General features: G+C 40.4%; 1 protein-coding gene across 2 annotated transcripts; it reads right to left on the reverse strand.

Moving 5' to 3' along the window:
* Nucleotides 1–165: 165 nt before the first annotated feature.
* LOC131233221 (nuclear ribonuclease Z) lies at nucleotides 166–24,139 on the reverse strand. 2 transcript variants are annotated; one of them, XM_058229864.1, is made up of 8 exons: nucleotides 23,784–24,139; nucleotides 18,157–18,319; nucleotides 17,946–18,016; nucleotides 17,732–17,827; nucleotides 17,072–17,185; nucleotides 716–784; nucleotides 533–607; nucleotides 166–405 (listed from the first exon to the last, which is right to left on the reverse strand). In XM_058229864.1, exons 1-8 carry the CDS (start codon nucleotides 24,126–24,128, stop codon nucleotides 331–333), a joined length of 1,008 nt encoding a protein of 335 aa, XP_058085847.1. In that variant the 5' UTR covers nucleotides 24,129–24,139; the 3' UTR covers nucleotides 166–330. The 2 variants fall into 2 exon arrangements, with proteins under 2 accessions (XP_058085847.1, XP_058085848.1); XM_058229865.1 differs by having other exon boundaries at nucleotides 533–618.
* Nucleotides 24,140–24,913: the final 774 nt, after the last annotated feature.

The following is a 24,913-nucleotide window of genomic DNA, read 5'->3' on the forward strand; positions in this document are numbered from 1 at the left end:
ACTAACATAGGGGCAGAAATGCTCACTAATCATCCAGTCGTTTCATTAATTTTGTCCACCTAATGAGTGGCCCTGCTTCTTGGGTCTGAGGCACACACGGTGCAACCTGCCTAACGGATTAATTGGATCTTAGATGTGCTATGTTGAAGCATGTAGGAGCATATGTAGAGGGGTTTGGATCCACTTTGTATCAGCTGCCAGTCTATCATATGAATAAAACTGAATATCAAAATTGTTACCATGTATGATATAAGAAACAAGCTTGTGAAAATATGGAAAATCCTACACAAGATGCAAATTTTTTGGCATGGACGATAATCTTAATTTAGATCAGAAGCCCTCTGTAAGTGCGAAAACACGATCCACCAAAATTGGAGGCAATGCAGAAACAGCTGCCTGAATTTCCTGACAAATAGACAAATATAGACAAGTAAGACCAAAATTATGGCGTAAAAGAAACATTATCAAGCCCCCGTGCCAAAAAAAAAAAAAGGGACAGAAATATGAAATTCAAAAACTGAACAAAACTTACATCGGACTGGTAGCGAGCTGAAAAGTGAATTAGAAGAATCGCTTTATTTTCAAACCTGTCTGCATAATTAACGATCTGCACAGAGACTCATGAGTAAAAGGGGCAGATAGTCAGTTGATTGTCTGAGAGCAATATAGTTATAAAGCATAAAGGGATATTTGGTTATCTGCTTCAGAGAGTGACCTCATCTAAATGGGTATGACCATAGTCTCTTGCATGCTCTATGGGCATCACGTTGTCAACAAAAGTGCTCTGCATGAATGAAAGAGAAGAAGGTTTCAGCACATTTCATTTGCTTCACAAAAGGTAACTGATGCTAGCACTAAAGCACTAAAACCCTTTAACCACAATCACTTTCTTTATGGGGTGGGGACTCTCTCCCAACTGATGCTAGTACCAAAACGCTTTAACCACAGTTTCTTTCTAGAGGAGAGAGCTCCCTCCCACCCTCCTAGCTGATGCTAGCAATGTTGTTAAATGCGACCACATATGCGCATATTCATATGCAAATCGCATATGCGCATATGCGAGACAATATGCAATCGCATATGCGATCACATACAGCATGTGCGATCGCATATTGGCCAACAGTCAGAGATCTGACTGTTGGCACTTCTTCTTCTTCTTCTTCTTCTTCTTTTTTCGCAAAAAAGAAGGAAAAAAAAAAAAAGACTTTTTGCCTATAAAAAGGCATCAAAACCTCCTCCATTTGCAATATTCTCACTCCGGAACTCTCTTACTCTCTTCTTCTCTTACATTTCTTACTCCCAAGTGGTGTTTTAAATATCGACGATATCGGCCGATATATCCTACGATATATCTTGTATCCCACTAGTGCAATACAAAACGCACATGTAGTACAATATATCCCACATGTTCGATCTGGTGAGCATTTTGAATTTCAGTCATTTTATTTTCTGTAAATCATGTTAAATTAGTGTCAACTTGTTACAAATCCATAATTTTTTATGTTTTGCATGAAAAATCATGGATAGGGAGCTTCGATTTCAAGATTTAGACGAGATGGGCCGAGTTGCAGAAAATTAAAAAAAAAAATTTCCTAATTTCTTGCAAATCGTTTGCAATCTATCCAAACATCAAATCAAACATGCATGTAACCTAATCTAGTGATTCTTCTTTTGCTTTTGAGTGTATTGTTTGTGTTTCCATAAGTCTTATTACATTTATAAATTATATGAATAGACATTGAATATACTTTCATCAATTCAGTTAGACAGCGAATAGATTAGGACCCCAATACAAAGAAAACCTATTATGTGTACTTGCTTTTTATAATGTTTTAATTTATAAATGTGTATTGAAGTCTTTTTTAACAATCACCAAAGTTCCATTGAAAAATTTGACCAATTTCTCAGTGTTTCCCCTGGTTTCCAACAATAGTTATATATTACACGATACGACTAAGATATCCCATGCGATAACTGATACGTATCCGTATCCTAAGAATGCGATACGTAACGCGATACCGATATTTCGAACACTGCTTCGAAGTGGTCTTAATCTCTCTCTCTCTCTCTCTCTCTCTCTCTCTCTCTCTCTCTCTCTCTCTCTCTACATAATACAACATTCTACATTTGTTTCCCTCTCTCTTACATTTTATTTCAAGTGTGGGCTAAGCTACAAGCAAGGTGTTCCAAAACGGTAACGGTGGCCGTAACGGCCATTACAGCCCTTGTATCGGCCGTTATGGCTGTTTTTTATTTTTTGAAAAACGTTGTTACTGGACCGTTACGAGATCGTTACGGCCCTTTTTTTGTAACGGCCGTTTTGACCTCGTAACAAATAACAATTATGACCGTTACCGTTACGTAATCGATTTTGAATACCATGGCTACAAGCCTACAAGTTACATACAACTTACTACATCCAATACAAGACTCAAGACCCAAGACTAGAGTGAAGAAAGTCTTAACTCTCGAGACTCTCAGCTCTCAACTACAAGAATAAAGACTAGAGTGAAGAAAGTCTCTATTCTCTATCTCTCTTTCTCTCTCTTCTAAGTGTAACTCCTTCTCTCTTCTTTTCTTTCTTTTGTTTTGTTCTCTAAGTGTTCTCTCTCTCTCTCTCTCTCTCTCTCTCTCTCTCTCTCTCTCTCTCTCTCTCTCTCGCATATTTATTCTCTAGTCCCAAGTTGGAAGTATAGGCACTATCGTAGTGCTATGGAAAAGACTCACATTGTATGTGACTTATGTGAGTTTTGGTGGCATTGCGTAGCACAAGCAACACTTGCATTTATATCGGGGTCAAATGTAAGAGCATGTGATAAAATTACTTTACAATTCCGACGAAAAATCATGGAGTATATGGATAAACAATCGAGAAAGAAATGCGATAGTGCCCTACATCAAGAGGAATTTATATAACAAGAAGCGTACAAGGATATAAATGTAGTTGATATATATGAAGTTAGCACCCCTTACATCAACAGTCTAATCTAGACTACCAGCCTCGAATAGATGGTGTAGAACATACTCCGAGAATGTTATCAACGAAAGGGGTCGAGGCAAAGGGCTCAGCCAAACAGCATTAGAAAACTGATATAAACAAATAGATTTAATAAATAAATAAATAAAACCAATATTCAATATATCGCCAAGTGATTTTACCAAGCCGGTATTGCCTTCAACACTGTTAAAATGAAGAGCTTCAAAGTAATGATTGAAACATTAGGTCAATTTAGACCTGGGCTTAAACCTCCTTCATATCATGAAATGAGGGAGACATGCCTCAAAGTTGAGGTCGATTATACACAATCTTTCATAGCCATATATAAGGAATCGTATAAAATCTATTGTTGTTCACTTATAGCCGTTGGATGGACCGATAGATCCGGTTGATTCTTATAAACTTCCGTCGAATTGTCTAGCTGGGACAATGTTATTGAAGTCCGTGGATGCATCGAGCCATCCTCATACTGAAGGTTACTTGTTTGAATTACTAGATATTGTAGTTGAGGAAGTAGGAGGGGAATAAGTTGTCCAAGTAATTACAAACAGCGCAACCTCATATGTAATTGTTGGTCATCTTCTTATGGAGAAGAGGCGTTGTTTATTTTAGACCCCTTGTGCAGCCCATTGTGTTGATCTTATGTTAGAAGATATAAGTACGTTATTCTTAAAAGTGATTGTACAGGCTAAAAGAATCACCGTCTTTATGTACAAACACGCCCTTCTTCTCCATCTAATGAGAAAATACATTGGGTGTAACTTGCTACATTCTGTAGCCACCTGTTTCATTATAGCTTTCTTAGCACTACAAATATTACATTTAAAAAAATCCAAACTTAGAAGATTTGAAGTGTTGGCCGATAGGACAAAATGAGCCTTGGTCAAAAAAGGCTAAAACGACCCTGGTTCAGCTAGCCACCCTTTCACAAAAAATTTGGACACAAGAGGTAATGGCACTAAAAGCGCTTAAACCCTTAGTCACTGTGTCGCGATTGGTGGACGGAGATGAGAAGGCACCAATGCGTTAACATCTATGATGCGAGAAAAGCACTATAAATAAAATAATGGACCACTTTAACTATAGGGTGGGTGATTACAGGCCCATTTTAGATATTATAGATAGAAGATAGGACAGCCAAGTGTTATCTACATTATATTTGGTTGCCTATATCCTTAACCCAGCTTATTTATTCGCTTCCCCCAGTCCGGTAGAAGCACAGACTACTCATATGGTTGGATTTATTTACTTGTTGAAAAGAATAGTTCTAAATAAAAAAGAACATGACAAGATCTCAGCTCCACTGGACTTCTATACAAAGAGTGAAGGCATATTCTCAAGGGATATAGCTATTAGGCATAAGACAATGAAATTGCCCAATAAATATGAATGTCTTATACTTTTGGTTTCTTATAAATAGTTTTTTACAATCTAAATATCTAATGATTCTAATCTACAAAGTCTAACCTACTTAAATTATTTTTCACAGCTGACTGGTGGGTTGCCTATGAAGTGGACCCGAACAGGAAGGACTCGGCTCTAAAGAAGCTGGCCATGGGGATTCTTAAACTCACGTGTTCTACCAGTGGTTACGACTTACGAGCACGTTCGAGGCAGAAAGTTTTAAAAATGAAAACGTTATATTTTGGGATAATTTATAAATAAGTCCAAGTCTAAGTTAATACCTAATGCATTCTCTTTCATGCAGATTCACACTAAGAAAAGAAATCGTCTTGAACAAAAGAAGCTCAACGACTTGGTCTTCGTCCAATACAATCAGAAGTTGTAAGAACGGTTTTAGGCTAGACGAGAAAAGCATAATTTCTTTGACCCTATCTGCTTAGAAGAGTTGGATGCAGATAATGAGTGGCTCGTAAAGACAGAGGACCTGGTCTTTATTGGCGAGGAACTAACATGGGCCCAAGTTGAAGATGCCGCATATGGATCGGCACTTGGAGAAGGTACTACCGCTCGAAAGCAAAGAAAGGGGGCGAGCAGTAGTAGTTAGCTAATGGAAGAGATTGAGGAGATAAAAGGAGGAAATGATCAAGCTGAAGATCAACCATTGGATGTTGATGGAATATTAGTACATACAGATGACGAAGAAATAGAAGAAGATTAAGTATATGTGGAAGGAAATGACAGCGATGATGATGATGTGTAACACCCTGATTCTCATAACCCGAGGACGATCACTCGAGTACGAGAACCTGAGGGTTACGTCATGAAATAGGATTATCATTCAGCTAATAACCAACACAATTCATAGCTACATGATATAACCATTGTATCAACTAACCAAAGGAGTTCAACATACGAGAATAAAAGTATGAAGTACAGCAAGATCCCACAGCAGGGGATTTTTAATTACAATTCCCAAAGCAAGCAAAACTAAAATAATGTCTGAAAGCATGAAAGTAAACGGATGCTATGTCATCAGTGGAGCTCTATTGGCTCAACCAGGTCAGCATACTATCCTTCCTCTCCATACTCCTCATCAACTACACCAGGGGTGTCGCCATAGGCACCGTCTTACTCCGTCATACCTGTGTCTATTTGGTGCAACCGCACAAGTGGGTGAGTGAAAACTCAGTGGGAATTTCCCTCATAGATTCAACCATAACACGTCATTCCAAAATATGTTAACAATTCATATTTGAGTCATAGGACAATATAACTACATATGCATTTGCATGAATGTATGAATGTATGTTCAAGTCACATATCTGGTTATGCACATCTAACTGTCAAAATAAAAGACCGCCCGAGGTAGATAAACTACCTGGAAAAGGCCATGAAGGTGAGTGCGCCCAAGGATGACCTAACTCCTGAAATAATACACGGGGTACGCCTGAGGAGTGTCTGATCCCGGAATAGCCTCATGTAAAATAAGAGTGCCCAAAGTGACTCAAATGCACAACTCTGGTCATTCAACTGATCTAATAGTAAATCGAGCAAAATATGGCTTACATTAAGCACTCGGAAAAACTCACATGTCATGCGTGAATGTCATGCATTATGATACTCACGTACATTCAATAGAATTTACAAGATTATTCTCACAAACATGATCAAGGTTCAACTGAGGCCCATAAATGGAGTATCCCTTACCAAGTTCTCATAACATCCCACCAAAGGTGGCAGTTCACACTTAGATCTCATTATACAATATTGATAATAAATTGATACATCATGTCATATGTCGTTACTTGGTAGAATAGAACTCCAAGTTGGACCACTACTACTAACATGACTTGGAGAGTACAATACCAAGTCCCGCACATAGAAATCAAGTAATTAGACATTTGCATATTTACTCATTCTCAACATAACCAATTAAGAATGAATGAAATAGAGTGCTAGTTCAAGACTTGATCATGCGCATTAGTTTCAAATCAAAAATGGTTCTAGCATATGAAATGGATTATGGAGTGAATTTACCATTTAGATAGGAGCCAGCTTACTACTTAACATGCTTAATGAAATATACATATAACTAAGCAAGTCTAGATATGGGACCAAGAGTATGATGTGAATTTCTATATGATGTGAATTTCTACAAGAACAATAAGATATGAATATTTTCACATGGTTAGTGAAATTATTTCAAAGGAAGCAAGACTAACACATGCACAATTAATATTTCTACAATTTCAAGCTTTAACACTATCTTAGAATTCAATGCAATGAAGAAGCTATGGGGGATATCCCTCACCTAGAGTGGATGGAGTGGATGCTCTTCTTAACTTGTACTTCCTTGTGAGGTGAGTCTGATTTGTTTTGATCCAAGGAGATGTAAATCAAATTCCATCCTAATTTATGTATGGTTCATAAATAATTTGAGATTGTTTTTACTTACCTGATTTGAGATTGACTGTTAGGGAGTATTTCCCAAGAACGTCAGTGTGCAAATGGCACCTGGATGATACATTTCAATGTACTAGTGAGTTAGAACCGAGTTGACCTGGTTGAGGGCTCTCGACCATCGACTAGTTAAGCTTACTTCAAGGGTTTAGTTAATAACCGGGTTAGATCAAATATTCATTGGACAGAATGTTCCCCAACACATCTATCATTGGTTGGAGTTAGATTGTTTTAGATGAAAGAAAACTGACTGAGTCGACTCGCAAATGAGGGTAGAGTTGACTCGGTTAATCAAAATGGTTGAGTCAGCCCCGAAGTGGGCAGATCTCAGTTGCCATGAGTTGGGATTTAGGCTAACAGGGAAAATTTGTATTCCAGGTCCCACTGAGTCAGACCTTTTGATTCAGATTCGGTTCTGAGTCACTGACTCAATGACGACTCGACCCACAACTCACATCCTCAAGACTTTATAGAACTCAGGTCGGATGAGTTCTACTTGAACCGAGTTGTCTCAGTCAAGGGGCTCCTTCATAGGTTCGGTTTGTGTCATGCCCAATCCCTTGCACTGAACTTGGGTCACTGACTCGGTAGTGCCTCAATGCAAAGGCACAACAACCCGCTGCATCTGGTGAACCAGAGCCTGATAAGGAGCATCAGTCCCAGTTCTAGGAAGAAAACCGACCACCTCAATGGAGGTAGATTGGTCATTCATATTAGAATAGAGCTAGAATGGGACCGAGTCACCAGCTTGCAACCGAGTTAAGTTGACTGTGAAACCAGTCGGCCGGTTGGGTGAAGTTGCTAATGACAGAGAGTAGGTGTGGAGGGTTACCTGACCACGGGCGACGTCTTGATGCTGATAGGAGGTCTGGATGCAACATGCTTAGCCCCGGGTTTGTCGGAACTCAGGAACTCATCTTCCAGGCCCGATTCCGGTCACCATTTTGAGGCGAAACGGCCTATTATAACAGATAGTTGGGCTGAATATCAACTGGGGTGATAAGAATGTAAGACGAGTGAGTTTCGGTTGCCATTACCTGAGTTGGTTGTGGATCTGAGCTACGTGAAACGGAGTCTGCAGCAAAAACTGAGAGGTTTTAATTGGCCGGCTGGAAACTCGTTCCAGTAGCTGACCCGTCCAACCTTTCTTTCTCTCACTCTCTCTTTCTTTCTTTCTTCTTTCTTCTTTCCCTCTCACTATCACCTGCCTCCCTCCCAGTCTGCTTCACACCAAACAGGCAACTCAACTGAGTTAAGTTGCAATAGTGTATGCAACTCGCTCGGCTGCACCATCTCAAACGATTTCTCCCTCTTACTATTTTTCTACCCCATTTCTCCTGGGATTCACCCTAATAAAATGGGTATTTATAGTTGTTTCCGCTTCTTGGTCTTTCTACGGTTAATCGTAAGGATTAGCAAGCTATTAGTTTAAACAGTTGGGAAATGCATTATCAGGGTCCCACATAACCACTGATCGTATGCATATGCCCAGACAACATCTTCTAATAAGTTGTAGGTGAGATGGGCCACATGATAGACGTCTTGGATTGGAGAAAAGATCATTCTATCAGGACCCATTGCTGATCGTCAGATCGGGGAAGATGACCCGACGATCATGGCAGTTTTGTAATGGCTGGTCGATCTGTCGATCAAACGCGTCCACACGGTCTGGATGTTGCCCAGGAAGCATGTATGGCCTACCTAACGGTGAGAATAGATCGTTGGTTACTGCACCAATCCAGGAAAGGCGGTGACTCGCGTCCGAGCATCAACTCCTCAAAATCTCGGCGCTACTATGAGATTTTCATACTACCCTAACGCGGACGATCAAGCTCTGCTCCAAAGAAGCTTCTCGAAGTCAGAGGAGGGTGGAATCGTTCTTACTCGAAACAAAAATTTTCTTCTGCCTTTTCGTCACATAGGGTACCATTTCTGGAAATCGTAGGTCTGACTCGGCCTTCCTCCGCGAACGTGGCCTCCGTCCAACAGTCTCCAATGGTCGGATTCGTCAGAGGTGCGTAGGACGTGGCTGTAGCTTCCCCGTCAGTGTGTTGGTATGGCACCATTCGAAGCTTTATACGGACGACCTTGTCGAGCGCCACATTGCTGGGCTGAAGTCGGAGAAAAGAGTTTACTGGGACCAGAGCTTGTCCAAGAGATGACAGAGAAGATAGACATAATCCGAAGACGCCTACGTATGGCTCAGAGCAGACAGAAGAGTTACGTGGACCACCGTAGGCGAGATCTGGAATTTACAGTCGGTGATCACGTATTCTTAAAAATCTCTCCTATGAGGGGCGTCATGCAATTCGGGAAGAAAGGAAAGCTCTCTCCCCAATTCATTAGGCCTTTCGAAATCATGGACAGGGTGGGAGTCGTTGGCTATCGTCTTGCTCTCCCACCAAAATTTGCCAACGTCCATAATGTCTTCCACATATCCATGCTGAAGAAATATGAACCAGACGCATCTCATATTATCAATTGGGAGGAGGTCGAGTTAAATGATGACGCTAGCTACATCGAAGTCCCAGTTCGCATCTTGGATCACAAGGAACAAATTCTACACACCAAAACCATTCCATTAGTGATAGTTCTTTGGTCTCGTCGTGGAGTTGAGGAAGCAACGTGGGAACGCCAAGCTGAGATAGAAGAAAAGTATCCACACCTTTTCAACAACCCCACTCAGGTACAATTTCGAGGACGAATTTTTTATTTTTTATTTAGAGGAAGATTGTAACAACTCACACCTGAACCCAAGTACTTAAATAAAAATCTAAAATAACTAAACTTCCCGTACGTCATTACAACTAAGGTCAGGCACCTAATGTTGCAAAACTAACAGCCAAAATTTATTTGAACAACTCTCTAAGAAAAACTGATGGTTCAGATTAATCACGAGTAATCAAAAACCCCAATAAATCATCACTTACCGACTACAAACCTTTGAAAGACAAGAAAACCATCATTGGCACCTACCAACCCTTAAGCCATAGATACTAGGAGAACCACCAAGATCGATGATCGGCATGGATTGGGTCGGATCAGCTCATGGACCACACATCTGTTCCGAGTGTGTACGCAAATAGCGTTCACACGCTATGCACAGGATCGAGTCATCGGGTCAAAGAAGCTTTGACCCGATGATTTCCGTAATTGAAGAAGGAAATTCAAAAATTTCCTCCCGCCCAGCGTCGTTTCATCTGAGCCGACCATTCGACGTTGTAAACTAACAATTCCCGAATACATAAGCCAAATCCACACCGTCCATCTGATAGCCTGGGTCTCACCGGCCTCGACCATGGCGAGATTAATGATTGAAAATCAGCAACACCACTACTGTCAGCAAACCAACAGGCAACACACAAGTTAAGTGCTGACAGGGAAGATACAGCCACGTCCTACGCACCTCTGACTAATCCGACCATTGCAGACAGTCGGACAGAGGCCATGTCCGCGAAGGAAGGCTGAGTCAGACCTAAGATTTCCAGAAATGGTACCCTAAGTGACGGAAAAGCGGAAGAAAATTTCCGTTTCGGGTAAGAACGATCTCCACCCTCCTCTGACTTCGAAAAGCTTCTTTGGAGTAGATCCTGATCGTCCGCGTTAGGACAGTATGAAAATCTCATAGCAGCGCCGAGATTTTGACGAGTTGATGCTCGGACACGAGTCACCGCCTCTCCTATATTGGTGTAGTAACCAACGGTCCATTCTCGCTGTTGGGTGGGCCATACATGCCTTCTGGGCAACATCCAGACCATGTGGACGCGTCTAATCGACAGATCGACCAGCCATTACAAAACTGCCATGATCGTCAGGTCATCTTCCCCGATTTGACGGTCAACAACGGGTCCTGATAGAATGATCTTTTCTCCAATCCAAGATGTCTATCATGTGGCCCATCTCACCTACAACTTATCGAAAGATGTTATCTGGGCATGTGCATACGATCAGTGGTTATGTGGGACCCTGATAATGCATTTCCCAACTGTTTAAACTAACAACTTGTTAATCCTTGTGATTAACCGTAGAAAGACCCAGAAGCGGAAACAACTATAAATACCCGTTTTATTAGGGCGAATCACAAGAAAAACGGGGTAGAAAAATAGTAAGAGAGGGAGAAATCGTTTGAGAGGGTGCAGCTTGCATACACTGTTGCAACTCGACTCAGTTGAGTTGCCTGTTTGCTGTGAAGCAGACTGGGAGGGAGGCAGGTGATAGTGAGAGGGAAAGAAGAAAGAAGAAAGAGAGAGAGTGAGAGAAAGAAAGGTTGGACGGGTCAGCTACTGGAACGAGTTTCCAGCAAGCCGATTAAAACCTCTCAGTTTTCGCTACAGACCCCGTTTCACGTAACTCAGATCCACAGCCAACTCAGGTAATGGCAACCGAAACTCACCACTGTCCTACATTCCTATCACCCCAGTTGATGTTCAGCCCAACTCTCTGTTATAATAGGCCGTTTCGCCTCAAAATGGTGACCGGAATCGGGCTTGAAAGATGAGTTCCTGAGTTCCGACGAACCCGGGGCTTAGCACGCTGCATCCAGACCTCCTATCAGCATCAAGACGCCGCCCCTGGTCAGGTAACCATCCACACCTACTCCCTGTCATTAGCAACTTCACCCAACCGGCCGACTGGTTTCACAGTCGACTCAATTCGGTTGCAAACTGGTGACTCGGTCCCATTCCAGCTCTATTCCAATATGAATGACCAATCTACCTCCATTGAGGTGGTCGGTTTTCTTCCTGGAACTGGGACTGATGCTCCTAGTCAGGCTCTAGTTCACCAGATGCAGCGGGTTGCTGTGCCTTTGCATTGAGGCACTACCGAGTCAGTGACCCAAGTTCAGTGCAAGGGATTGGGCATTGACACAAACGGAACCCATGAAGGAGCCCCCTGACTGAGACAACTCGGTTCAAGTAGAACTCATCCGACCTGAGTTCTATAAAGTCTTGAGGATGTGAGTTGTGGGTCGAGTTGTCACTGAGTCAGTGACTCGGAACCGAATCTGAATCAGCAGTTCTGACTCAGTGGGACCTAGAATACAAATTTTCCCTGTTAGCCTAAATCCTAACTTATGGCAACTGAGATCTACCCACTTCGGGGCTGACTCAACCATTTTGATTAACCGAGTCAAATCTACCCTCATTTGCGAGTCGACTCGGTCAGTTTTCTTTCATCTAAAACAATCTAACTCCAACCAATGATAAATGTGTTGGGGAACATTCGGTCCAATGAATATTTGATCTAACCCGGTTATTAACTAAACCCTTGAAGTAAGCTTAACTAGTCGATGATCGAGAACCCTCAACCGGGTCAACTCAGTTCTAACTCACTAGTACATTGAAATGTATTATCCAGGTGCCATTTGCAAACTGACATTCTTGGGAAATACTCCCTAATAGTCAATCTCAAATCAGGTAAGTAAAAACAATCTCAAATTATTTATGAACCATACATAAATTAGGATGGAATTTGATTTACATCTCCTTCGATCAAAACAAATCAGACTCACCTCACAAGGAAGTACAAGTTAAGAAGAGCATCCACTCCATCCACTCTAGGTGAGGGATATCCCCCATAGCTTCTTCATTGCATTGAATTCTAAGATAGTGTTAAAGCTTGAAATTGTATAAATATTAATTGTGCATGTGTTAGTCTTCCTTCCTATGAAATAATTTCACTAACCATGTGGAAATATTCATATCTTATTGTTCTTGTAGAAATTAACATCATACTCTTGGTCCCGTATCTAGACTTGCTTATTTATATGTATATTTCATTAAGCATGTTAAGAAGTAGTAAGTTGGCTCCTATCTAAATGGTAAATTCACTCCATAATCCATTTCATATGCTAGAACCATTTTTGATTTGAAACTAATGCGCATGATCAAGTCTTGAACTAGCACGCTATTTCTTTCATTCTTAATTGGTTATGTTGAGAATGAGTTAATATGCAAATGTCTAGTTACTTAATTTCTATGTGTGACAAACATGTGATTAGGACTTGGTATTGTACTCTCCAAGTCATGTTAGTAGTAGTGGTCCAACTTCGAGTTCTATTCTACCAAGTAACGACATATGACATGATGTATCCATCTATTATCAATATTGTATAATGAGATCTAAGTGTGAAATGCCACCTTTGGTGGGATGTTATGAGAACTTGGTAAGGTATACTCCATTAATGGGCCTCAGTTGAACCTTGATCATGTTTGTGAGAATAATCTTGTAAATTCTATTGAATGTACGTAAGTATCATGATGCATGACATTCACGCATGACATGTGAGCTTTTCCAAGTGCTTAATGTAAGCCACATTCTGCTCGATTTACTGTTAGATCAGTTGAATGACCAGAGTTGTGCATTTGAGTCACTTTGAGCGCTCTTATTTTACATGAGGCTATTCCGGGATCAAACACTCCTCGGGCGTACCCTGTGTATTATTCCAGGAGTCAGGTCATCCTTGGGCGCACTCAACTTCATGGCCTTTTCCAGGTAGTTTATCTACCTCGGGCGGTCTTTTATTTTGACAGCTGGATGTGCATAATCAGATCTGTGACTTGAACATACATTCATACATTCATGCAAATGCACATCTAGTTGTATTGTCCTATGAATCAAATATGAATTGTTAACATATTTTGGAATGACGTGTTATGGTTGAATCTATGAGGGAAATTCCCACTGAGTTTTCACTCACCCAATCGTACGGTTGCACCAAATAGACACAAGTATGACAGAGTAAGACGGCGCCTATGGCGACCCCCCTGGTGTAGTTGATGAGGAGTATGGAGAGGAAGGACAGTATGCTGACCTGGTTGAGCCGATAGAGCTCCACTGATGACATAGGATCCGTTTACTTTCATGCTTTCAGACATTATTTTAGTTTTGCTTGCTTTGGGAATTGTAATTAAAAATCCCCTGCTATGGGATCTTGCTTTACTTCATACTTTTATTCTCGTATGTTGAACTCCTTTGGTTAGTTGATACAATGGTTATATCATGTAGCTATGAATTGTGTTGGTTATTAGCTGAATGATAATCCTATTTCATGACGTAACCCTTGGGTTCTCATACTCGAGCGATCGTCCTCGAGTTAATGAGAATCAGGGTGTTACACGATGGTGGTGATCAAATGCCACGATGGCAAATAGATTAATGTATATATCATTCGACATTTAGACTATTAGTATTTATTATATTATTTTATTAGTGTATACCTTGTAAATTATATTTGTATTTTCTACAATAATAAATAAATAGCTTGTTGATTCCGTTGTTACTTTTTGTTAACAATATTGTTGAATGTTGATAAATTGATGTTTAATTCATTGTTTAATTGATTTTATTTCTCTCAAATATATTTTAAATATGTAAAATTAGTTATCTATTAACTTCAGAAAGTTCTCCCTAATTTCTTATATCCTTTTACATTTTTTTCATATTTTTTGATTTTTTATTTAAAAAATTGAAAAAAAAATATGCAGTTGCATATGCGATTGTGCGGACGCATATGTTCATAGGCATATGTGATTGCATATCACATATGCGATTTAAAAAGATTGGATGCTAATACCAAAATCTTTTAACCACAGCCTCCCTGCCAGAGCCACAGAGAGAGTATAATTCCAACCGGAGCCATGTCATCATTAGAATCATTAGTAAGGGCTCTATCACATTCTCCCATTATAAATCAGGAGGCCTCAAATTAGGCCGACGCTTATTTGCTTTCTGATCAAATCCATTAAAAAACAGCTCAAAGCACTTCACATGAGGATCATGAAGTATAGGATCAGAACATGAATCTTTTTCAAACCCTGGTGGTTGGTTACATCAGAATTTCAATGCTTTTCAAACTGTAGTGATTGGCTTGGGTGATAAGATGATATAACTTAAAACGTCATAAAAGTATCTGATAGATCCATAAAAGGAGTGCTATGAATTTTTGGCTCTCAAAGAGAGCCATTAAGCAGCCGACAATTTTTATTTGAAAGGTATTAGGTAGCTGACATCAGTCAACCAATACTAGAATTTACAAGTGGTATCAGTGGGTAAGCATTGGATCCATGCATGGATGAAGGTTCTTAAGCTTCATTCTCCATGGGGGCAACAATCATCTCATTCTATTGTTGGTTCACCGCATGTAGACCTAGGGCACATATGGCTCAGGACATGACTATTTGATCTAAAATAAGGAAACTCGTTTGAGTCGACTTGGACTCGGTCAATCCAGTTTTGCACCATGAGTCAGCATTGAAAATATGAGTTGAAGTAAATTATAACATTAGAGGGAAACTGGATTGCTCCCATATTCTTTAAATCTTCAATTCCGAAACAGGATTGCTCCTGTATTCTTTGAATCTCCAACTCCCGACGCGATATATGAATCAAGGAAATTTGAAACATTGGAGGGAATCTGGATTGCTGGAAGAAGAATTCTCCAGTTTGTTAGGAGTTTATGGAACACAGAAGAAGAAGAGTTCGTAAGGACTTCATGTAATGCAATACTAGGATTTTCAACAACAAGATGGCTTTGGTGGAGTCAGTATTTCAAGATTCGAAAGGATTATCTGTTGGGCATTAGGGAACCCACGTTTCAAGGGGTACAAGATGCCTGATATTTTGTTTTGATTTTTGGGTATTCTGTTCCTCTGTTGCATAGAAGCATGAGAGATAATTTTTCATCATCCCTTTGTCTCCACTGGCTCAGATACCATTACAATATATATATATATATATATATATATATATATATTATGCAGAACAATTAACCACTTGCTCTTAAAGCTTGAACTGATAAAGCATGGCGAATTAATCAATTTATCTTATAGCCCAGGCCCCACATCCCATGGGTTAGGACCTTGGCCGAACCCCCCTCGTGGGCTCCACTTCACATGGGTACCGCCTCAAACAAGCCACCCGCCTCACACAGGTGGGGCCCACCTCACATGAGCCACCCCACCTCATACGGGCCGCCCACCCCGAGTGTGCCCCTACATCCCACAGGACACCCCACTCAAGCCAGGTGTGAAAATGTCCCTACATTAATTTTATTGGACCCCTTCATTGGGGACGAAAAGCTCCAAAATGGCTAGAGAAGAAGAATAGTCACAGGCTTGGCACAAGTCAAACACTCTCAAACCAGGCACCAAAGGAGATATGCCATTTCAATCATCCTTCAACAAAGGATTTCTTCTTAGAAAAGAATCCTTCAGCCAAAATCCATCTTTCAATCACCTTCAGGCACAAGTTCCATTGTGCCATACAATCCATGCAAAGGAGTGAGGGTGATGGACATGGCAACAACACCAAGGACAACTGCTGGGTGAATTTATTTCGGCCAGCAAAGTCTTGAAAAAATAAAATTAAAAAGAAAAAAAGACGGTCTTCAACATGCGATGCAGATCACATAATTTGTTTGTGTAAAATCTCCTATAATAATTAAGCTAAATCAGACATTGGGGAATCCCTTAACTGCCCACATATGTGGATACTGTAATGATTTACAGCATACATATTACATGCACAGATGAACATGTAATTAAGGTAGGTATGCTAAGTACACAGGTCTCAAGAGCTTTTTAGAAGCTTGGTGGTAACCAATAATATTTTCCAGAACCAAATACTTCATAGGCTAAATGTTTTACATCTATTAAAGAAAAATATGCAAAGGGTGCGTTTGGATGCACTATTGAACTGAATTGCAAGAAATAGTTACAAGAAGTGGACCAAATTGCAATCCCTTCCTTAGCATTAACACTAAGGTATTATTCCAAGAACGATTACGTTACTTTCAAGTTGGATTTGGAAGTGCTGTGAATGCAATTTAAGGGCTCTGTTTCATTATGTATACTTGCAAACATCATTATGATTTGATTGTTTCTCTTGTTTAAACTCAATGTTTGCAACTAACTACAATTGTGCATCAAATACAGCCAAAAAGAACTAAAAGAAATGATAATAAACAGAGCATGACAACCTGGCAATTTGCATTCTTAGCAATAATAGCCAAGATTCATTAAAATATGGAAGAAACCAGGTACCTATGTAGAAAGCAGGGCTTTTTTTTCTTTTTTCTTTTTAATGTGTGGAAGGCATGTTCTTGTGGTTTATTACTCATTTCCAGACCATAAATGATGAATGATATGAGCTAAGATGCAAGAAAATTAAAGAGGCAGACCAGTGCAGGGAGGAGATATAGTGCATCACCTCCATTATGAGAACCCTCGCCCTTAAAACATCAATGTTGTTTGGGTCGACTATGAAATCAGACATTGTGTCTCCCGTAAAAGCAACCTCAGGTGATGTCACAGTATATGTAATCTGCCAATACACCAATCGAATATCGTAAGGAGAAAAGGAAGAAACCAAGCAGAACCCAATTGATTACGAAAATGCCCTTGAAAGCATAAAATATGATTGACGAGGAATTATAGGATCATCTGCTCAAGGATATGCTCAAATATCCACTTCGTATGAGGGGTCCAAGGTTCGGCTATCCAAACCTCTGGACCACTGGCTCCAGTGTTGATCGACCATGCCCAAAATCTTGTTGATATGACAATCCTACGCTTTCAATTCGTTGTCCACAAATAAATCATCAAGAAGAGAGAGACAGACGTGGTGAATGTTTAAATGAAAAATAAGACTATGATTGGTAAGTAGAATCTCCAATTAGGAAGATATATGGGGCATGGTCCATCCACAGCAAGCCACGAGACCAATGGTCTGGATCACTGAGCCATGGGCCCCACTTGTACAAATTGAAAAATTGAGTATACTGTGAATCTGAGAGCATCTGCTGCCTAGGATCATATAATTCCTCATGTTTTTCTACTATATCGCATATATGTGCCTAAAAAAACAGACCTCCACACCTGATAACTTCAAGCTCTTGATCTCATTTCCAGAAAGGCCAAGATACTCCTGCTTAAGTTTCTGTCTAACAGAATAAATTATATAACCCTGCCATATAGATTTGAAGAAAACTTCTATGAGAACAGAACGGCCCAATGAGTTCTTTCATGGGTATATCCCATACAAAACTTGGACTCATATACAGGCCTACTGCAATCACCATTACCTGGCTTGGAATAACATGGTAAGTTCTAAATGCTCTCACTTTAAGGTCCTTTCTTAAATGAAACTCTTCTCCTGCAGACACAAAGCTATAGAAACTTCAAATCCAAATTGTAATGCAATTACAATAATAAGCTATATAGATGGGGGAAAGAAAAGCTTATGACCAGCTACTTTTCTTCCTAACTAACAACATGAGAAAGATGGGACTTTACCCACATTCAAGCCTATAAGATTGTGCTTCAGTTCGGATTGGTCCATTGCTCTGTGCACCTCAAGTAGTTTTTCCACATGTTCCTTTATAGCTACTGGCACAAAAATAGTTGGGGGTTTCATATTGTACAGGCCTCGAGTGGCAACATACATGGGAAGTCCTCCCTGATATGGACAAAGAAACATTTAGATCAAAATTCACATTCCTGAAAAAGTCCATACTGAAAAATGGAGATGGATTCTGGAGGAGTTCAAAAGGACCACCCTCAACACCCTAACCAGAATAGCAGTGATAAATAGCACGTCTTAATCCAGGAAACAAGTTGAACATGGAATCCCATTCTAATAGTTAGGATAACCATAAAGTTAGGACGGCTAAACAAAGCATGATGAAATCAGGCCAGCAACCTCCATAGCAAATCCCATAAAGAACCCAAAGGAGGAAACAACCATAGCGAAGAGGCTACAACAGAGAGCTATCACTAAAGGACCCATCATTGTTTGGATCTAGAGAAAAAGGAAGGTCATCCAGCAAGAGCAACCAACATTAGTTAAAGATATACCCTTGCATGAGCTTCGACCTCCCCTGTCAGCTAGTGTGATCAATGAATAAATGGAAGAGGTAAATGCAAATGAAGAAAACACAATGCAGACGCAAGACTCTATTGTTGTTATCTTCAATTTTGAAGAGCTTCTTGGTAGCAGAGAAAACAGGAGGGTAACCTCAAAGGACAGCTCTTAGGACGACCACTAAATCCATGGCATTTGAAGGAGAAACTCAAATGCATCTTGAAATGAAAGGGGAGTTCTCTTTCATTGAACTACCCAAAGGTGCCATACTCTTCTTCTTGTGTTTTTTTGTGTTTTTTTTTTAAAAAAAATCAGCATCAGCTTTTTCTTTCTCAGTCAAGAGTGGGGATTGTCATGGTCTTTTATAAGCTGCCAGGGCTTCCCGCTTTGAAATGGACGATGCTTTCTCATGCTTCTTTTGTGCAATAAAATTTTGGAATCCCTCAAAAAACAGTGAATCTTATTAAAAGAAAGGCTTCATGAAAAATGGTGAATTTTCATCCTTCCCGCTTTGTAAATGGATGATTCCTTTTCATTCTAAGCTTTTACAACTTACTACAAAATGGTGCCTAATTTGATCCACCTCCCAGTAGAATTTTGGGAATGGAAAATCCCATCAAAAGTCATTGCAACAAGAAATTAGCATCTACTTGCAGATGCAAACAAAAGACACCAAGTTAGTCCATTTTCTTAGTCCTTTGTCGAGTTTAAACTTGACTGATTGATGGCCAGATGGCCAGAGTGCATGTGCAGACACCAGAGGTGACGCTATGAGTCTCAACCCCATTTATATTTCTACTACAGAAGAATTGGTCATTTTCCATGAATCTGCCCTAGCAGGATGAATAAATCAGCATTTCTGTCTCCTCTGCCATCTCCGTGGTTCCTCCACATGGCGCCAATTCGTTAGGTATATCTCAACATTGTAAAAACTAAGGGCCTGTTTGTTAACGCTGAATTTTTGCACTTAACGTGGAATAGGGAAAATGTTCCATGTTTAGTGGTGTTTGTTAATGCCTCGTTAATGCGGAAGAAGGAAAGCGCTAAGTGGTTTTTCACTGAATTCTTTCCGTGATAGGAGTCTGGCTTAATGGTGAATGCGGAATGCGCTCAATGAATTTTTCATTAAACAAAAATTTTTGCTTCAAAAATTACCCCTTTTCAAGTTGCTATGGCAATTTCTTATCTTTAAATTGTTTGCGCAATACAAAATCAACTTTTAATTGTGAAACTTCTTTATGCCCCACCATGATGTATGTGTTTCATCCATTCCATCCATCCATTTTTAAAGATCATTTTAGGGCTTGATACCAAAAATGAGAGGAATATAAATCTCGGGTGGGCCATACCACGGGAAAACAATAGTGATTGGAAATCCACCATTAAAATTCTCCTAAGGCCCAATGTACTGTTTATTTGACATCCAATCTGTTGATTAGGTCATATAGACCCAGATGAATGGAAAAAAAACAAAGATCAGCTTGATCCTAAACTTTTATGGCCCCCAAAAAGTTTTTAATGGTTGACATTCATTCAACACTGTTTTCCTGTAATGTGGTCCACTTGAGATTGGGATATACCTCATTTTTGGTCTGATACCATAAAATGATCTAGAAACATGGATGGATGTCATGGATGAAACACACACATCATGGTGGCGCCCACATAGCACCGACCATCAGCCATTGGCTGGTGGCAGGGGAGTAGCCAATCTGTTTCCGCGAACGCGGATTGGATACTGACAGGTTGAGTAGCAAGACTTGCTTACTGAAGTTACGTCACCAAGTTATGTGGGCCCCATCATGATGTATTTTTTGTATCCACGCCGTCCATCCATTTGGAAATATAATTTTGGGTAAAGATTCAAAGAATGAGTCAAATCCAAAGCTCCAGTGGACCTCACCACAGAAAACAGTGAGGAGAGTGACGCCCACCATTAAAAACTTAAATAGGCCACAAAAGTTTTTGATCAAGCTAATATTTGTTTTTTCCCTTCTTTCATGTCTGTGTTAACTTGTGAATAGGTTGGATTTCAAATAAAAATCACGGTGAGCCTTAGGAAGGTTTCAACGGTAGGCATCAATCTCGCCACTGTTTTTTGTAGTGGGGTCAAATACATATTTGGATCTGCCTCATTCTTTAACTCATGCTCTAAAATTAAATCTCCAAATAGATGAACGGTGTAGATAAAGCACATACATCATAGTGGGCCCACATACATCATAGTGGGCCCATGGAACTTGATGACGTCACTTCGGTAGCAAATATCTCTATCCTGTCAATAGCTAATCCGCATCCAAACTAGGATGCGGATTGGTTGGTGTACCTCACACCAGCTATATAGTTGTTGTATTGACATCAGCAAGTTTTGTGGGTCCCATCATGAGGTATGTGTTATATCCAAACCATCCATCCATTTGGCGAGCTCGTATTAAAGCTTAAGACGAAAAACAAGCTGCTACAAAAAGCAGCGGAGGATTGAACGTCTACCATTAAAACCCTTTTTGGGGTCACAGAAGTTTTGGATCAATATGATTTTATTTTTTTTCCTCTTCATACAGGTATTTGTGACCATATGAACATATTGGATGGAAAATAAACTTAAATAGGCCACAAAAGTTTTGGATCAATATGTTTTCACTTCATCCAATTGGGAATGACCTTATAAATAGTTTGGATAGCATATAAATATAAGGTGGGCCTTATTTGAAGGTTTTGTTTAGGGGTGTACACGAACCGAGCTAGCTCGGTTAGCTCGCTCGACTCGCCCCGAAAAAGCTTGACTCGGCCCGACTCAAAACTGAGTTCGATCCGAGTCGGGCCGTTTTGTACAGCTCGAAAATGAGTTCGAGCCGATCTCGAACTGACCCCAGCTCGACTTGACTCGGCTCAACTCGGCCCGACTCGGTCGTGTTTTGTGTGTGTGTGTGTGTGTCCCTTTACCCTTTTGAAAACACGCCGCCCGACCCCAAATTTTCAAAGCCCTCTCCCCTGCCTCTCTCCTGCCCGACCCTAAATTTTCAAAAATCAAAACCTTAAATCCCTAATCACCTTCTCTCTCTCTCTCTCGTCCCTCTCCCTGCAAATCTCACCTCTCTCTCTCTCTCTCTCTCTCTCTCTCTCTCTCTCTCTCTCTCGTCCCTCTCCCTGCAAATCTCACCTCTCTCTCTCTCTCTGCCTCTCTCTCGTCCCTCTCCCTGCAAATCTCTCTCTCTCTCTCTCTCTCTCTCTCTCTCTCTCTCTCTCTCTCTCTCAATCGGCTCGAAAGCTCGAAATTGGCTCGAACTCAGCTCAAATTGGTCCGATTGCTAACCGAGCCAAGCTCGAGCTCGAGATGTTGGCTCGGTCACGAGCCGAGCCGAGCCGAGTTCGAGCTGGGTGTGCCTGGTGACCCAGCCGAGCCGAGCTGAGGCCAGCTCGACTCGGTTCAGCTCGATGTACATCCCTAGTTTTGTTGTTACTGGTGTTCAATCCTATACAACACATAACGACAATCTTTAAGTGCATCTATAGGGCCCAACCCAATCCTCAAATCGATGACGCGCTGCTCTGGACAAAGTCTAAGACCAACAGATTCTCGGTCCGTTCCTTTTATTTGCAGTTGGACCAATATCCCATCTCCGCTAATCATCAATGTTCTAAACTTTGGAAATTCCCGGTTCCTCCTAAGTTCATCGCGTTCGGTTGGCTAGTCATTTTGAAAAGAATTCTTACGATGGATAATCTTAGGAAGAGAGGGATGTGTTTAGTGAACATTTGTTTGTACTACAAGAAGGCGGAGGAGACGGTGCACCATTTACTGCTCCACTGCCCTTTCATTTCTTCCATTTGGGCCGATTTTCGGGTCCGTTTTGAAGTCAATTGGTGGCCTCCAGTTTGCGTCTCTTCTCTTTTTACAGATTGGAACAAGGTGAAGCTTGAAAAGAATCGATCCACCCTGTGGAAAATGGCCCTTATCACCACTTGGTGGTGCGTTTGAGTGGAAAGGAACGGCAGATGTTTACGGGACACTTCTAATTCTTCGGCTTGGGTGTTATCTAGAGCTAAAGCTCTAATTATTGAATGGGTCACCCATATTGAATCCATGAAGGATTCCGACCTTTTGTTTCTTGGTTTGTAAGCCTTCGTCTGCTATCTCAGCAGAATTGGCTGTTGCTTTTGTAATTTTTCCGTCTTTTTTTCTTTTCTTTTAATAAAATCTTGTTACCTTTAAACAAAAAAAAAAACACATAATGACAATCTTCCCGCTAAGAGGAATTGAGGGCCTTATGATGATATTTTAGTTTTTTATTAAGTATTTTAGTTTATTTGAATTAAATATAATGATTTTATTTTCATTTAATAAAAAATAATTTCTTTATAATGTAAAACATTTCCAAACGAGAGATAGGGGCAAATGTGTCAAATAAACATATTTCTGACATTTAAGATGTTTGTTAACAAACAGTTTGTTTCAGATTCAGTACTTAATTTTTAGACTTCAGCCATAATTATCAAACAAGTTTTTTTACTTCAGATTTCAGATTCAGGCTTTAGATTTCAGATTCAGGCTTTAGATTTCAGATTCAGGCTTCAGATTTCAGATTTGGTCTTTAGACTTCAGATTTAACAAACGGGGCCTAAGTCCTTGAATGTAGGCTCCAAAACGGAAACGCTGAATTAAACTGTTCCCTATTACTGGTGAATCAGGCAATGGGCGGAGCTCCAACAAAACTGCAAGAATTTAGGATTCTTGTTTACAAATTAATGAAAACCAAGAGAATATATCAATCTCAGGAGAAAGTAAGCAGTGTGTAATAGACCACAATCCTTTCCTCTAGTAAGGTAAGGAGATCAACATCTTGATTGGCTCTCACCAGAAACTTCCAAATGCAATTAAGCCAAATGCCTTAGTTTTGTGCATCTTAAGAACAGAGCCCCATCAACCTATAGGCATTTCTTCTCAGAAAAGGGGCACTTCTATTCCACGACAAGTTATTGATGAAGCATCGGACACTCACGAATGTCTTGATTCTAAATATAGGGAAGGTAAAACAGACCTAATGCGAGTACTACTTACTATATGGTCCATGTGGCCATGGGAGATGAAGAGGAAGTCCTGAGCAATGGCTCGCTGGGGGCATCTACCGATATCAAAGGCCATCTTTAGGGTTGGGAATATGACACACGTCTCCTGCCCTCCGATGGAGTGGCCCACTACCGGATAGCCTTCGATCTCCATGCCAGACTCCTTTTTCTTCCCCTTCGACAGTGGAGAATCGGCCGGAATGGACTTTTCCTCAGCCTCGATGGCGGTGGCTTTGGGATTCATCTCCCTTCTTGAACTCATCTTTGACCGGCTCGAAGGAGACCAGTTAGGATCCGGCGTATGTCGCGACAGTTGGAATCGTCTACAACGCCTCATTTGCGTGGCGGGTAAAAGAGAAGTTTAGGACTGTGGACCCCACCTTTTATCCGGCAGGTTTTACGAAGCAATACAAACTTCGTTTGAGAACTTAGACATGCTCGTACGGACAGCGAATTTGAGGACGAATACGGATTGGGTACTCCCCTGCCACCGGCCAATGGCGGATGGTCGGTGGTCTGTGGGCCCCACCATGATGTATGCTTTTCATCCATGCCGTCCATATATTTTTTCACATCATTTTATGGTATGAGACCAAAAATGAGGTATATGCAAATCTCAAGTGTACCACGTTATAGGAAACAGTGTTGAATGAGCGTCGACCATTAAAAACTTTTAGGAGGTCATAAAACTTTTTGGGGGCCCATTGTGATGTTTGTGAGAAATCCTCCCCGTCTAAGTTCATTCATAGGGTCACAAAGACCTCGATAAATAAGAAAAACAAATTTCATAATGATCCAAAACTTTTATAACCCCTAAAAGGGTTTTAATGATAGACGTTCAATTCCCCATTGCCTTTTATAGTGTGGTCCAGTTGATGGTTACATCTATTTTACTTTTTATCTCAAGCCTTAATATGAGCTCGCCAAGTAGATGGACGGTTTGGATATAACACAGACCTCATAATGAAACCTATAAAAGTAACATAGCAAAAAAAAAAATGCCAACAGAGAGAGAGAGAGAGAGAGAGAGAGAGAAGATGTATTTTTTTTTAACAAGGAGAACTTTTTATCCTTATATTTTTCTCTAATACATAATTAAGTAAATATGTATATATAAGTATA

Source organism: Magnolia sinica, chromosome 18 (assembly GCF_029962835.1).
Source record: "Magnolia sinica isolate HGM2019 chromosome 18, MsV1, whole genome shotgun sequence".
Classification (NCBI taxonomy): Eukaryota; Viridiplantae; Streptophyta; class Magnoliopsida; order Magnoliales; family Magnoliaceae; genus Magnolia; species Magnolia sinica.

What these genes read in the sequence shown, in the direction of transcription:
- LOC131233221 (XM_058229864.1), bottom strand. Translation starts at nt 24,128, where the DNA reads ATGAGGCGTTGTAGACGATTCCAACTGTCGCGACATACGCCGGATCCT. An exon ending in GTCATACCCATTTAGATGAG is followed by an intron (nt 608 to 715) that starts GTCACTCTCTGA and finishes GTCTCTGTGCAG; the next exon opens with ATCGTTAATTATGCAGACAG. An exon ending in CAGCTCGCTACCAGTCCGAT is followed by an intron (nt 406 to 532) that starts GTAAGTTTTGTT and finishes TCTATTTGTCAG; the next exon opens with GAAATTCAGGCAGCTGTTTC.